Raw genomic sequence first — 16,263 nt, 5'->3', positions numbered from 1 at the left:
TCATTGGCATAACGACTAAATTGGGGAGAAAATGGGGTAAAACGCCAAAAATAAGTAAAATAAAGATATGTGTGTGTGTGCGTGCGTGATTGAGAGGTGGAATGAATGAAAGTTGTCAATTGGCCAATTGAATTTGAAACACATTGCGGTGCTGAATTATGATAAATGCCATGAATTTGGTAGACCTGATAGACAGATTGCTTTACAATAATCTTATTTGCCAGGCCAGAAGGGCTAGGTCCTTGTGATTCATAACACAAGAATTTTCTGTTACAAAATGTTAACTTTTTTTTTGCAGTGGTATGTCATTCTGGTGTACTCTGAGGTTACAATGAAAAGATTACGTACATAAAATAATCCACCTTAATGCAGTATCAACATTTGCCAGATGTCTGGTATGCTCCACCTCATAGGTCAATGGTGGAATGCATTGCTTTTTGTTATAAATATGGACTTCAAAACAGACTGTTTAACAATTAAAACAATTTACTATTTGAGTGCATACCTGCACCATTGGAATGCAGTTATTTACTCAAATGGTAAATATGAATTAATTGGAATTTAGTTAAAAACTCCTCCAACCCTATTAGCATAATGCTACCTTTTATGTTATGATTTAGATAATTCTCTGAGGGAGTCGTTTTGTTTGAATTTGAGAACGTTTTAGGCCGTATTGTGATGGTCCATGGGCCTGTTGCCCATGTGTGGTGTAGGCCTATGTATATGTTTATATACACTGTGTGTGAGAGTTTATACGGTGCAAATATGACTCAGTTGCAGTATAAACTCAGCAGAGACTGATTTATAGAGAGGCACCAGGATGATTCAGTATCTAAAGGGTGATTTATACTTATTTCTGTGCTGGAGTCACCCACAGAAAATAAGCTGATCTACAAGCTTCCAACACCTCACAGTGCGACGCGTAACGTTGTGAGCTTGTAGATCGACTATTATTGTTGGGCGACACGCACGCACGCACGCACGCACGCACGCACGCACGCACGCACACACACACACACACACACACACACACACACACACACACACACACACAACTAAGTGTGTCTTTAGAGGGATATCTGTTGTGGAATCGGAAGTAGGATAGGAAATTAACTATGTCTGCCAGTCAAATTCTGGTATTTTTTGTTAGTAACTGTAGCTGGTAACTATGAATTTATTTTGAGGTCCTATCAAAGGAACGTACCGGTACGTATTGTACATAAACATAGACCATTTAATGTTTGTTTATATTTTATCCATTGCCATTGAAACGTCGCTTAACTTACCTGAATCATTGAGTCATTGTTGGCTAAACGTCATAGCGCGGCTATGACTCAATCCTTGCTACAGAATGCATTCAAATGCTGGCTTCCGGCCAGGTGACGCAAGGGTAAAGTACCTGCCCACCACCATGGAGACTGGGGTTTTTGATTCCTCCACGGAGCCTCCATCTTGGCCAGGCGCTATAACAAAAATCAGTTGGCCGTGATTCCGGGGGAAGGTAATTAGACCCATTTCATGCCACGGGGGAAATTCAGATGAGTTTTCAGTTTCATCCAGCTGAGTGCTTCTCATGTGGGGGAGAGGGGGGGCGGGTTCGGGATTAAATGACTTGCTCAGGGACACCTTGACACATTGCTGGGGCTGAGAATCGAACCTGGGAACTTCTGCTTCTCAGGCGGGTTCTATCCATTCAGCTATGGCCGCCCATAAGGTAGAAGCGCTAGCCACTCCTACAGTTCAGCGGGGAGCGGAACTATGAGGAATAGTGTGTTCCTCTGCACGTGTTACATCCTCCTGGTGAAAGTCCTCACTGTCGGGTGAAGAGAAATGGCTGGCGACTGTGGCGAGTCCATGTGTATCGAAGGAGACATGCTTGGCAGTGACAGGGATTAATACACACGAGGGGGGGATTGGCATTATGAAGGCATAATGAAGAAAAATAAAAGCAAAGATAACATAAGTTTCATGAAATGCTCCATAAAGTTCACTAGGGTTAATCGTTAAAATCCTAAAGGATCCCAAGTTGGGATCCTTTAGGATTTTAACGATTCCGGAATCTGGTTCCTTAATGATTCCCTATTAACAATCCGATTCCTTAACGTTTCCCTTTAACGATTCCTATAGGGGGTTCCAAATGGACCCATAGAAGTCTGTAACTCTGAGAGTGTATAAATGGAACCAAATGGCTTCCTTGAAAACACATTATGCTTTAGAAAATGTGCGCAATTGTGTCTTTTCACATGAAAGATATCGTTGTTTGTTGTGGTGAAAGAGGTTGGTGAATTTCCCTATTTTATCAGCCACTATGGCCTGGAGCCAAAAGAGGTGGTTTCCTGCCCTGAGTCTGAGTGATGGTCCATCCACTCTCACACTGAATGACATCTTCTCTCCTTCTCATTATGTCCTTATTTAAACCTCTTTGTCCCTATTGTTCATTTGACGTAACATCTTGAACTAGGGAATTTAGGCAATTAACCGAAAATATATCGAAACCTAGATTTAGAACCAAATAACCTACTTATGACTGAATAATCGAGAAGCAAGGTCTTTTTTTTAAATTATTTTCGACATGAAACAATTAGAATTGTTTTAATTGTATAAAGATTATCTTATAATCGACTACATTTATTAGGCTGATTCATCATTAGCAATAAACAAACTGCTTCACAGTGGTACTGATTTCAACAATGCTTATGTAATTACATTTGCAAATCTATTATTTTAAATACACTCATAAACAAATAAAAAGAGGACTTAATCGCGAAACTGTCAGACATAATTCTCTGCTTCTCTCCCTTGTGAGTGGGATTGCCGACTGTAACGAAAATCACGTAACCTTTTTTGTAACAGTCGGTGAGCTATTCAATTTAGAATTTAGTTCAGAGGTTAAAAAAACCTCTGAACAACAAAAGTGAAATTTCATGTCATACGACCTTTAATCGTAATCGAGGCAAAAGTTTGAGATAATCATGCTATTGATTTGAAGTCTCATCGCCCGGCCCTAACGTGAACTACATAAAGTGAGTGAAAGCTGTGCTTCTGTCAGGTTCACTATCAGAGGAGGGTCTCCTGCTGTACCTACGGGCCCTGCAGACCCTGCTGCCCCTGCTGCCAGTGTCAGACAGCAGCGACAGACCCGAGGTCACGAGCGACTCAGAGGATGACGATGATGGCGGCATCCATCCTCTGCCCATGCAGGTAGAGAGACAACAACACAAACGCACGCACGCACGCACACACACACACACACACACACACACACACACACACACACACACACACACACACACACACACACACACACACACACACACACACACACACGTAACTAAGCACACAACAACTGATGCAACAACACTTCGCTGTTGCATAAGTTGTCATTTGTCACTGTTATTATAATTGGAAATAGTGCATATACTCTTTACGCCTACACCTTACTCTGCATCTTTACCCCCCACTGCTGCGACAATTTAACTTACCCTCTAGAGTAGTGCTTCTCAAACCTTTTCATGTCAAGGATCCCCAAATTAATATATATTTAGCTGTGGACCCCCATCTGAAAATATTTTGTGCCAGGGACCCCCACACAACATTTGTGTTGTTGAAATGTTTCAAAATTGTTGACATTGTGCGCTTGTAGATCTTCATATAGCCGATATATATATATATATATATATATATATAGGGTTAAAGTGGTTAACATGATTTTATGCTATATTAACTAATTTAGCTGGGGACCCCCTGGAACCCCCTCAATGACTCCCTGGGGGTCCCCGGACCCCACTTTGAGATCCACTGCTTTAGAGCAGTGGTTCTCAACCTGTGGGCTGGGACCCCCAGGAGGGTCCCCACATGATGTACTGGTCAAACATTGGCCAAATTGTCAAATAATATAAGAAAGAGGCAAAGATTGTGAAAATAGCCGATCTACTTGCTCACAACACCTCGTAACGCGAGGCGTTGTGAGCTTGTAGATCGGCTATTTTCACAATATTTATCTGTGGAACCGAGTCAAACTAAATGTAATGCCTCCTCAACTCCTACAATTCAAAGTTCCTGTCAGGGTGGGGGGTCCCCAGTTCAAATATGATAATTTTGGGGGGTCGCAGCCTGTAAAGGTTGAGAACCACTGCTCTAGACTAGAGTAAAGTAAAGTTTTGCGCTCTCTCTCTCGTCTCTGCTCCCCGTCAGGACGACAGGATCTCTGTCCAGCTCATCACGGAGGAGTGTGTCCACAAGCTGGACACCAAGGAGCAGACCAACGCCCTGCTCAACCTGGTGTGGAGGGACTCGGCCAGCGAGGAGGTCTTCACCAAGATGGCCTCCATCTGTCACACCCTCATGGTGCAGCATCGTCTCATGGTGCCCAAAGTCAGGTCAGTCCAACACTGTGGTTCTCACAACGTTTTCATGTCAAGGACCCCCAGAATGAATGTGTATTTGCCCCCAGACCCCCATCTGAAAAGACTTTGTGCCAGGGAAAGACCCCATACAAACATTTGTGTTGCTAAAATGTTACAAAATGATTGTACATGTTTTGAAAATAGTTTGTAGATTGCCTATTTTGAACATGTACATGGGGTTAAAGTGGTTAAACTGATTTTGATGCTATATTAACACATTTTGCTGGCAACCCCCTGGAACCCCATCAAGGACCCCTGGGGGTCCTCGGACCCCATTTTGAGAACCTCTGGTTTAACAAATGCATCGGCTTCGATTCAGCTCTGAAATGCTTTTTCATGGAATGGGTCTGTTTGAAAGTGTGTGTGTGTGTGTGTGTGTGAGTGTGCGTATGTGTATGCGTGTGCATGCATGTGTTACTGTTCTGACCAGTGAATGAATGTCTGCGAATGAAAGTCTTTTGTGTACAAGGTGATTTATAAAAAACGCAAGCATCAGGATGGATGTTTGACGTGAGACAAGGTCTGAGACGGGGTCAGCTCAGTTCAATGTTGTTGGTGGCATAAAAAGGACTGTTATTACAACTCCCCTGTAAAGGTGGCAGATATTTTTTTAATGAAACGCTACCTTGTACTAAATATCCTTTGTCAATGTGAGGGATCGTAGGGGCTACGTCCTCTATAATTATGCCTTCGTCTTTTGGAGCCACCAGAAACCCACCGTAGAGGCACGAAAAAAAAAATCTGTTTTTTGCATCGGAAGCAGCGTCGATTTTGACAGCAAATTTTGATTTGATTTTGTCTTTTGAATAAAAATTTATTTCGTTTTAGTCATATTTAGTCATCTGAAATGTTTTAGTTTTAGTCTAGTTTTAGTTGACTAAATCTACAGTTGATTTAGTTGACTAAAATGTATTTTGGCGGTGCCTTGATGGCGTCATAATGGCTGATTTTACACTTGTTTGCATGCTGAAAATAGCCGATCTACAAGCTCACAACGCGTCGCCCTGCGACACGTTGTGAGCTTGTAGATCGACTATTTTCAGAGCGCAACACCTGAGCGCAACCAAACATAAAATGACATGTCTTTTAGTTCTACTGGATCTCTTCTCCACTTAGTCCCTCACTAACATTTTAGTCTAGTTTGTATTTGTTGACGAAATTGTCAACATATTTCGTCTTAGTTTTAGTCATTGTAGCTTAGTTTTTATTTTGTTTTCGTCAGTGAAAAAAGGTAGTCGACGAACATTTTTCAAATCAACACTGATCGGAAGATGCTGCGGAAACATCCGCAGCACAAAAAAAGAGCGGGTCAACGCTCTCTCATTTGTCACACAAGATGCTTGAGAGATCAGCTCCTGCGTTAGAGAGTGAGGATGTTTACAGGCCCATCTTGATTGAGAGGGAAACCGTGGCTTTATGTGTTTCTGTGCTGTAAGCAGCAATGTAAATAACCGAGAAGGGAGGCAGGCGGTTATCTGTGGTCCTCACCCGCTGACATTTTACAACCGGCAGAGGAAGCAGGGATGTCAGGGGAAGCTGTCAGTCTCGGATGAGGGCAATTTACCCCCCTTCTCTCTCTCTCTCTCTCTCTCTCTGGCTGATTACATTAGGACTAGGATGTCAGAATTGGGGGTGGGGGGGGCTGTTCTGACTGACAGAGGGTGATCTAAACTGAGAGCTTCATGGACGATCACCTCCTCTGGTTAATGATTACTGGAGCCAAACCAGGAAGCTACCAGTTGATGCGCGAGTATATCAGCATGCTTCTGTGTGTGTGTGTGTGTGTGTGTGTGTGTGTGTGTGTGTGTGTGTGTGTGTGTGTGTTGGAGACAGGTTGATGAACTGAACCCAGATTGCATGTTGAAGTAATGAAAATACCACAGAAAATTAACAGCCACGTCGGTAGTAAACATGTGCACGCATGTCTTTGGTCGACACTTTTTGAGGATGCACGATAGTGGAATTTTGGTCGATATTGCAGTACAAGTTTCCAATAGGGTTTTGACCTTACACATGTTATACAATAACTGTGATTCTGGGTGCAGCCCAAGTAATATTGGGTGCAGCAGATGCCTTTGCTTGCCGGTAAAGTGGTGCAGTTGATGCAACAATGATAAGTTAAGTTATAAACGTGTAAATAGTCCTAACAGCACTAAACAACCATGAACAATCCGATAGATATATCCTGTTGTGTTCCTGTTGTAGTTTCCAGGCGCAAGCAACTATGGCCATTCACAAATTGAGCTGTGGCGTCATCGTTTCTCAAACTCTCCGCTTTACATGTCTACACAGTTCCACTGTTACAGATATTTTGGCAAATCTTCACTTTTTTATCCGTTGACAAAAATCTCAGACTTTTAGCGTCTGAAAACGCTGTGTTTGTGTGGCTGAGAGGCCCAAACGTACAGAAAAATGTCACGGTACGTGTAGCCCGGGCCTTAATCATCACAAAAGCCTTTTTCTGCTTCACATTCAAACCTAAATATTATCAAATACAAAAATGGCTAAACCGATGTATTAATTTTATATCGGTTCAATACCGATATTGCATTTTTTAAGGCCGATATTGCTGATACCGATATCTATTATTATATTTTGCAGCTGTGTCCTAAGTCTCTGTATTGTCACTATACAATAGGTGCATACTATCGTATGCTGTTGTTCATTATTGATGGTGCTTCTGTATTGTTATCTCTTACCTTTATATTGCTCTATCCGACAGTACTCACTCTGTATCTGTGACTTTGTAACCAACTGCTGTGCTGCCTCTTGGCGACGGATTTTCCCTAGCGGGATCAATAAAGGTCTATCTATCTTTTGTCCATGAACCCATCTAACAACAACCATGCTAATGATCTGAGGATAATGGATCCGCATGAATCGTCCTTGTCGGTATCGAAAGTCTCCACCATGCACCACAGGAGAAACCTAGAGCCTGCCTGACCGATGCCAGAGTCCTAGACCACTGACTACCGATGTTTTGACCGATATTTTGTAAAAAAGTTATTTATTTATTTGAACCCATTAAGACCTGGAACGCATCTGTGTCACTTAAGATTTCTTGGGCTATTCAAAAATAGCAGATATACAAGCTCATAGCGCGGGCGCTACGAGCTTGTAGATCTGCTATTTTTGAAAGATTTTGAAAAAAAAAAAAATTGATTTTTTTTCCAAAAAACTGTTAGGATTTAGAAAACATTTTTAAGAATCGCCTCAGGTCTTAATGGGTTAAAAATAGATGCCAAACATAGGAAGGGACAGCAGGTTGAAAGTGGTTTAAAATCAGGACACAATTGGCAGATACCGATTGTCGTCTAAAAAGTCCGATAATGGCCGAGATATCAGGTGGCCTCTAGAGAAAACTTCATCTTGAGATGTTGGTGTGTTCCTTACAAATACCTTAGACAGAGTTTAGAGATTCCTCCTCCTCTTCCTCTGTATTTTCATCCCCTTAATTTTTTTTACGGCTTCCTCCTCCGTCCCGCCGCTTTTACCATAAATCCTGCCCTTCGTCCTCCATCATTATCGGATATCTGTACAAAATAATTAGCTCACTGAGAAAGATTAATCACTGCAGGAGTGGACGGGATAGCTTTACAAGAGGCTAAGGGGAGCAAATTGCATCCCTGGCCTGATTTACTGCTTTTAAAAAAGAGAAAGAGGGAAGCAGACCATTTGGTCAGCTGGTCCTCCGTCCGGCCCAGCCGGAGTACCCTTTTTTTTTAATAAATATCTGTGCAGAAACTGAAAGCTGTTCCCTGCTTCTCTCAGAGGACCTCAGATACTAAACTTCAAAGGCAAACGATGCCCAGTGATTCAGGCCTGGTGTTAGAATGATCTGATTTAATAGAAAGTGCCAAGTTGCACCTAGCCTGCATGTTTGCCTTTAGTCGGGTACAGTGTAATCTACATTTGATTGTTCTGTGTTGGGTGTTTGGTGTAATCTCACTTTGATTGTTTAGCCTTGGCTAACGTAGCACTCTGCCGCTAACGGGTATCCGTCTGATGAAAGTGAGCCCCAGATGAGCTCCTGTGCTTCATTTGCTTTTGAACGGTTGACAAGTTACTTTTGGAGTTGACATGAGATAATGGTGCTAATAATGTGAACACCAGGAGTCTTTTTTTTAGATTGAAGGGGAAATAGGACCCTCGCTCAACATTCTTAAATATATTTTTTGATGGTGGAAAATGTCACCCAAACGTCAGTGGCTTATTTTCTGCTGAAATGCAAATTATTTCATTACTTCAAAATGCAATGATCCGGGTGAGATTCATCAAGCTGCCCAACATATGTGTGCACATGCACATGCATGCACACACACACACACACACACACACACACACACACACACACAAAACACAACCCCCATTTGATGCCCCTACTTTGTTTATTAGCGGTTCTTTCCATGATTGAAGTGGAGGTTTGGGTTTTCTAGCAGGCCGTAAATCAGCGTGTCAGCCGGCATTTAGTGCTTTGTTTCCCATTTCAATCAAACACCCGCATCACTGTTAAGAACCCGGAGCACTACGCCTGACTCCTCGCTACTCTCCCGAGCCTTGTAGTAACTTGACAGACGACGGGGGCTCGCCTCAAACCATTTCTCAAGCCTTATTAAAGGCCGGCTGTCACTCTCTCCCTCCCGTGGGCTCATTTCCATACTTCATTCCTTTCAAATGATTTTGCGTGCCGCTCGACAGTAAGGGATTGGACCCTGACATTGACATGAGTGTAGTTCTGCACGAGGTCCTTTTTTCGCCACTATATTCCTGTCCCTCCCCTCAATTTGTGTCTCCTTCGCTCCCGTATTTTTTTTTTTTTTTTTCGTAGGCCCCCCCCCCCCCCCCCTGTTGACCTTTCCTCCTGTTTTCCATGTGTTGTGAATAGGAGATGTCCCATTAAAGGACAGGCATGCTTATAGGTTCCAGAGCACTAGCGCTCTCCCAGACAGAGGCCCATTATATGCAGGGGCACTCTATTTAGCTTTTTAGCTTACTTACCACATTATTGTCACCTGTTGTTAACCCTCGGTGTGAAAAGGCACCACAATCCAATCCCAGTCAGAGAGCATAATAGACACACACAACACACACACACACACACACACACACACACACACACACACACACACACACACACACACACACACACACACACACACACACACACACACACACACACACACACACACACACACACACTCTTGAACAAAGATCAGCTTCACACCTGGGTGTTGTGGCCTGTTGAGTACCAGGCCAGTATTGAGAGGTATGTGGAGTACCCCCCCCCTTCTGTTATCATGTAATTCAGTGTGAGTGTGGAAGCATGCTGATGCTCTGGGGTCAGAGTGAGGACCAGCTCCCCCCCCACTTGTCCTCCCCCCCATACTCCATTGTCTCTCTCCGTGGCCATTAAGTTAAATGGGGCTCCAGCAGGAAGCCAGTAGGGCTGTTTATGACCCGGGCCTGATACCCTTGCTAACAACTAGTTTACTAATGGAAGGTGCCTTGCCTAAATAAAGCTTAATGGCTCATTTAATCTATTTTCCGAGCTCGCTAGGTATACAGGGGGAGAGAAAAGGGTCCAGCAAAATTCCTTGGGGGAAATACTGGTTAACGGCGTTATTTACCTTTTCCTGTTTTTATGTGTGTCTTCTGGTTAATTGGGCAAAGTTAACAATCCAACCTTAGAGGTCGGGGAGACAGAAAGCGAATTTACACTTTACACCCTAAGACTGTGTCATCTGATTTAATATCTCCATAATTCTTCTTTTCTCCTTTTTTGTTTAAGAGATCAATATGAGGAAAAATAAGTAAACAATAAAACCTTCGGATGTATCAATCTGTCTGTCTTCTCCTTCACTCCCTACAGACTTCTGTACAGTTTAGCCTTCAATGCACGTTTCCTGAGGCATCTGTGGCACTTGATAACATCCATGACGACCAAAATGATCACTGGGTGAGTACATTCAATGTTGTCAAAATGTTGTCTTACGGGTGGGCATCATAGACTGGCCTGGACTCTATATATGGGCATAAAAGCGACACAGACAGAGAGAAACAGAAATCTCCATATATGGGCATGGCACACAGACAGACTTGTACAACTGTTATTGCGTAACCAGGTGGGGGGCATGCATTCCCAACTCTTTGGCGACTTGCGTGGTCCTCGAGTAGTAGTTATGAAACATTTTTGCAAATGTGTGCCTGTCCATGACATGCCCAAAATAGGGACGCCAGGTTGAACGTGGATAATACCCGTGAACCCTGGAGGGACTGGTATATATATGCATGCACATGCATCTGCTCATATGCCATTTTTGTGCTTCAACTCTGAACCTGTTCCTTCCTTACGACTCGTCCTCCAGCTCCATGGTGCCTCTGCTGCAGGTGATCTCCAGAGGTTCTCCCATGACCCTGGACGACTCCAACCGCATCATCCCCATCTTCTATCTCTTCAGCTCTCTCTTCAGCCACTCGCTCATCTCCGTGCACGACAGCGAGTTCTTTGGACATGAACTGGAAGGTATATATTATCCACTGAAGCCCTATTTTCAAAATTGTCAGAAAACTGTCAACGAAACAATTCAAAGACTGGCGACATCGTGACATGTTGTGAGCTTGTAGTAGAGCTGCTATTTTCACATTTCTTAAAAAAGAAATTGCCCAAACAAGGGGACACCAGGGTTGAAAGTAGTAACCCATTTAGACCTGAGGCCGATTCTAAAAACGCCTTCTAAATCCTTACCTAAGCTTTCTGAAAAACTTCTAATATTTATTCAAACATTACAAAAAGATGTATGTTGCTATGTACTGTACATAGCAACAGGAATCCCAAAAGGGGTTCCCGTCTTGAAAGGTATCGTTACAAATAGGGTTTCCCGCCCAAAATGGGTTAAACCGCTCTCACTAGGGCCTTCCTTCCTTGAGTATTAAACATTGGATGCGAAGGTAGTCTTAAATCTTAGAAAGCTAAGTAATGAGAATCTTGTTCGTTTTGTCTAGAATTTGTCCTACTTTCCAGCAGTGAAAATGTTAACATTGCTGGGTATACTATCCTGTGTGTCTGGGTGGGATGGGAACTCACCAGTTTGCCTTTGCTACCACAGCTGGTTATAATACTCTACACTGTAAAATCCAGAGTGTTAATAATGTAACTTTCAGAGTTAAATTAATACTCTGGATTTTACCTGCAAGGTCCATTCCACTTCCCCAATGATCTTATGTGGGCACACGTTGTTTGCAACATGAGACATCGTTCTCATATTTGTGTTGCGTTGCAATATGTACATCACGTTTATGTGTTACGTTAAAGTTACTGAATAATAGTACAAGTAAGACGCGCGAACGTGGGAAGCGAACGCAGCTCGAAAAAAACAATAAGAAGAATAGAAAGGAATGAGCAATTGTAGAGAAGTGGGTGGTACAGTTAAATTAGTGAGAACAGGGCCGCCACAAGAAGGCTCCATACCGCTAGCCCCATTTTTTTTGGGTCTTTTTTAAATTGTTATGTTTGTTTGTTGTGTTTTTTTTAGAAGGACTAATGACGACCCCCTCGTCTCTCTTTGCAGCCCAGAGCCAGTCCTCCTCCATGATGCCCTTCACTCTGGCTGAGCTGGTGACTCTCTCCCGCTGCCTGAGAGACGCCTGTCTGGGCATCATCAAGCTGGCCTACCCGGAGACCAAGACGGAGCACCGCGAGGAGTACATGGCCGCCTTCCGCAGCGTGGGCGTCAAGACCAACGCCGAGGTTCATAAGCGCATTCTAGCTGAGCAAAAACGCTGGGTCCAGCTCTTCAAGGTGAGGACTATGTACACACACCCCAAACACTTGACACACCTGTCTAGGGATGGGCATTGAAACCTGGTTCTATGATGTCTGAAAACCCCCAAAGTCAATAAGGTCTTGAGATTATCGATACAGTCTGTGAAATGAGAGTCATGTCATTTACCAAATCAAACAGTGGTGCGCAAACATAATATCAATTGTCTAATAACGTTTTTTGAATTCAGTTGAATTGCCAGTGAACCATATTAAACAAGGAAGAGGAGTTGAATTGCCACATTTTTACATAATATGTTAGGTTTTATACTGTCTGAAATAATTCACTTAAATGTAATGGAAGTCAAGGGGGGCTGTGATTGCAATTTGTAATCGTACATCATACGTCACAGACGACTGATGTCACAGGGTGGTCGGATGAAGTCTTGAGATCTACATTGGAGCAACGCCGTTCTGTGTCGATCCCAAGATCCACACAATTCCCTAGTTTATTCACACTTCATTCACCTAAATGCATCTATTTATGGGATTTGCTCCAAATGGAAATATGAATGATTCCGGATTCAGGGATGTCCGTCTGTTCACTTCCAGTCTGCATGGCTTCCTGTGAATACAGACACATGTATTCATATATATCCTCTGCCTGTTTGTCTGATTCTACTTTAACTGGCCATGTTCCGTGCTATACTTTATAATATAAAGTATATTATACTTTATAATATAACGCATGAAAGGTCTGCAACAGGGGCTCCAGGACCCCTAAGGGGCGTCTCTCAAATAAAAATTAAGGTCTGAAAATACATGTGAACATGAATCTAACATATTATTAGCAAAGATAAAGTGTAAACAAAAAACCCCAAAACATTACACTAATGATAGTACTGTCAAACGAATCCCTGCTTAGTTTTTCTCTCAGACTAGGCGTTCATCGGCCTGTAAAAACCTGAAGACCCCCGCTTTAGAGCATTAGCCATAATATGTGACTAATAGTTGGCTTAATTGTGATAAAGCCTGCCTGTGCACTGGAGCTTGGCCACCCCGGTGTGTTTGCGTTTACCGGGGGGAACTCAGGCATGTGTGTACATGAGCAGGCAATGGGCGAAGGACAGAGGAGCCGCTGAGGACATCCATTGCTTATTTACCAAGAGGAAATGAGGCTGACGGCAACATTAGCGTCGTTCCTCGTTAGCCCCCCTCTCTCATCCCACGCCTCCCTCTTCCTTTTTTTTCATCCTCTCGCCACCTTTCCCCTCCGTCCTCCATCACCGAAGCGGCAATTAACCCATTCAATCCGGGAACGCATCTCTGTCACTTGAGATTTCTTTGGCTATCGGTGCCGCGCTATGAGCTTGTAGATCTGCTATTTTTGAAAAATTGTGAAAATGTGTGCAAATCTTTGAATATTTATTCCACAACGTTTTTTGAAAAACTTTGTATATATCAGCTATATCAGTAGTGCTCCAAGTTTTCCATGTCAAGGACCCCCAAAATGATATGTATTTGGCCGCGGACCCCCATCTCAAAATATGTTGTTCCAGGGACCCCCAGAAGCACAGATCGGCGTTTAAAAGTTTCGCTTTAAAACACACATATATATATATATATATATATTCAAAGATTTGCACACGTTTTCAAGATTTTTCAAAAAATAGCAGATCTACAAGCTCATAGTGCGGCACTCGGTGCAAAGTGTAAAATAATGCTTTTTAGTTCAAATAAAAAAAAATACACAGATGCGTTCCCGGTCTTAATGGGTTAAGCGACTTTGTTCCTGGCTCTCTTGCTCTTCGGCTGCGAATCTGAAAGCTCACCGGGAGCAGCTGGCGGGAAAGGTGGCGAATCCGCGCAGAGCACGTCAGGAATTTTCATAAAAGATCCGCTCGGAGGCCTCTTGTCAGCTAAAACGACCCATTAAAGAAGTGGGGAGCAGGAGAAATGCATTTTCCAAATTGAACGGCGGGATTTACAGTCGGTCTAACGCCACTGACCCCTAACACGCTAATGTTTGGTTCGTGTCATCAGGCGTCCCTCCCCATCTTTTATCACCTCCATTGTCGAGCTATCTATTTAATTGAAAGAAGTTAATTGAATGAAAATGATCAACTAAGCTTGTATTAATATTGCTAATGGAACTTTCTTCTTGGCCATGTTTGGAGAGCGATGTCACACAGGAGTTTGGGAAAGGCCCATTAAGGCGTGCACTTAACCCGATGGGCTAATTAAGGAATGCTTATTCATTCCCAGAGTCAGGGGCTAGGCTCGCTCCAAACCCATCGTCACGCGTCTTTTACAGCATTTTGCACTTGCCATTATTGCCGACTCCGGTCGACTCCCCACGTTTTTCCCGAGATTGATCGTCGTCTTATGAAAATGACGCGCTTTAGAAAAGGAACGTTTCGATTTGAAACAATCTTGCTTGGTTATTATATGGAAATGGGATCGCTGTAACTGTTATTGTAGGGAAAATGGCTCCTCCTTATCGAATGACGTGAGGCTGGATGACTGGGAGCAACTAGTCTGAGCCACAGCAGGACATTTTATTACTCTGAATCATCAAAACGGCTCTGTTTTAGCTGGCAGAAGAAGACCCGCTAATGATTTTTTCTTCCTTTCTTTCTTAACAACATTCTCGTCAGTGGAGTGTTTGACTTCCTAACTGGCCTAGAGATTTGTAGTCTGCATAAGAGTTCAGGCTTCTGACATGCCATTCTTTCAACAAAAAAATGATGTACATACAGAGCACAGGCTGGGTGATGTTGTCTAGGAAGTATGTGGAGCACACTTCGAAATTATTCATCTTTATACATTTTTGACAAGGCTTTCTAAATATATACATATATAAGTGAAGCTAGTATATGACAAATGGTACCCCGATATATATAGGAGATGGTCGGTGGTCCAGTGTTGATAAACTCATCCAAATGTATGCTGGCAAAAAAAGTGAAAACGTATCAAAATTGAAAGCATCGCTTTAGAAAAACGCTCGCGCCACTCACCAACAGAGAGCCCCACCTGGTCCCAGTGGTGCTGTGAAGGGGAAGCGGTGGTGCTGCTGAATCCTTTCCTCTGTGTCTCAGGGCTGATGTCAGCAGAGCTCCCCAGTAATTAACAGGCGTAGACGTTGAGGGACGGCGCAGGTCGTTTTTCTTTTATACTGCCCATAAATGGCGCACTAATGGCTGAACTCTCAAATTGCTTTTTTTTTTTCTTGTGTTTCTTTTTTCTTTTTCTTTTTTTTTTAAAGAGAAAGCACATAGTCGTTGAACGATTTACACATGAAAAGCCTCCGTTTAGCTGTGTGGTTCCTATTCTCCTATTCTGATGACGTGCATGCATTGTGCTGTCTGGCCACGTGCTGCTCCTAATAAGAGTGTTGATGTATTGTATGATCCACCTCTTAGGTCATCACCAACCTGGTGAAGATGGTAAAGGCTCGTGACATCAGACGACCCTTCTGTCCTGCAGGTCACTGGCTCTCTGCTGAAGTCAACATCCGTGCAGATAAGGTACCCCCACCCCCCCCCCCCCCCCACACACACACACACACACACACACACACACACACACACACACACACATGTACACGCACACGCACGCACACGTTCCTTTCACTATTGTGTAGAATTTGGCTGAAGATCTCTTGTCTCTCTCCAGGTCACCCAGCTGTACGTCCCCTCTGCTAGACATGTGTGGAGAACAAGGAGGATGGGTCGCATCGGGCCACTTCAGTCTACACTCGACGGTAGTCTTAAGTAATCCATATATTAAAAAAATGCTGTAAAGATCTGGTGACTTGATTGCATTACATTACTAGGCTTAATGGTTATTCATATACCTTGATAGAAACTCTGTTTTTACCATAACCACCAACCATAGTGTTTATCTGTAGACGGTATAACAAGATAGGAATTAAAATAGTTTCAGCAGGTTTTTTTATTATCTTGACTAATCACTGAAATTGAAGGTCTACTTGTAGTACCGTTATTTTGTTACTTCATAACCATAGTATTTTAACTACAACTCAAAGGTACTGGTTTGTTATGATATCAGTTGATGGAGAAAATACAATCCTGGTCC

The 16,263-nt window shown here is 43.0% G+C and overlaps 1 protein-coding gene across 2 annotated transcripts in view; it reads left to right on the top strand.

Annotated features, from left to right (window-relative positions):
- The window catches only part of ube3c (ubiquitin protein ligase E3C), a 43,800-nt gene that overhangs the window by 9,453 nt on the left and 18,084 nt on the right, over window positions 1-16,263 (top strand). The window contains exons 10-16 of one of the 2 annotated variants that reach the window (XM_080418508.1): window positions 3,050-3,201; window positions 4,195-4,379; window positions 10,276-10,362; window positions 10,772-10,929; window positions 11,975-12,204; window positions 15,588-15,692; window positions 15,841-15,928. In XM_080418508.1, coding sequence (XP_080274634.1) covers window positions 3,050-3,201; window positions 4,195-4,379; window positions 10,276-10,362; window positions 10,772-10,929; window positions 11,975-12,204; window positions 15,588-15,692; window positions 15,841-15,928 — 1,005 coding nt within the window. Of the gene's footprint in view, window positions 1-3,049; window positions 3,202-4,194; window positions 4,380-10,275; window positions 10,363-10,771; window positions 10,930-11,938; window positions 12,205-15,587; window positions 15,693-15,840; window positions 15,929-16,263 lie in introns of both variants that reach the window. The other variant, XM_080418507.1, reaches the window with a different exon arrangement.

This window comes from Gymnoscopelus braueri, assembly GCF_963280865.1.
Source record: "Gymnoscopelus braueri genome assembly, chromosome: 21".
NCBI classification, from domain to species: Eukaryota; Metazoa; Chordata; class Actinopteri; order Myctophiformes; family Myctophidae; genus Gymnoscopelus; species Gymnoscopelus braueri.
Note: the sequence above shows the minus strand (reverse complement) of the source record. Positions and strands in the feature narration are given on the sequence as shown.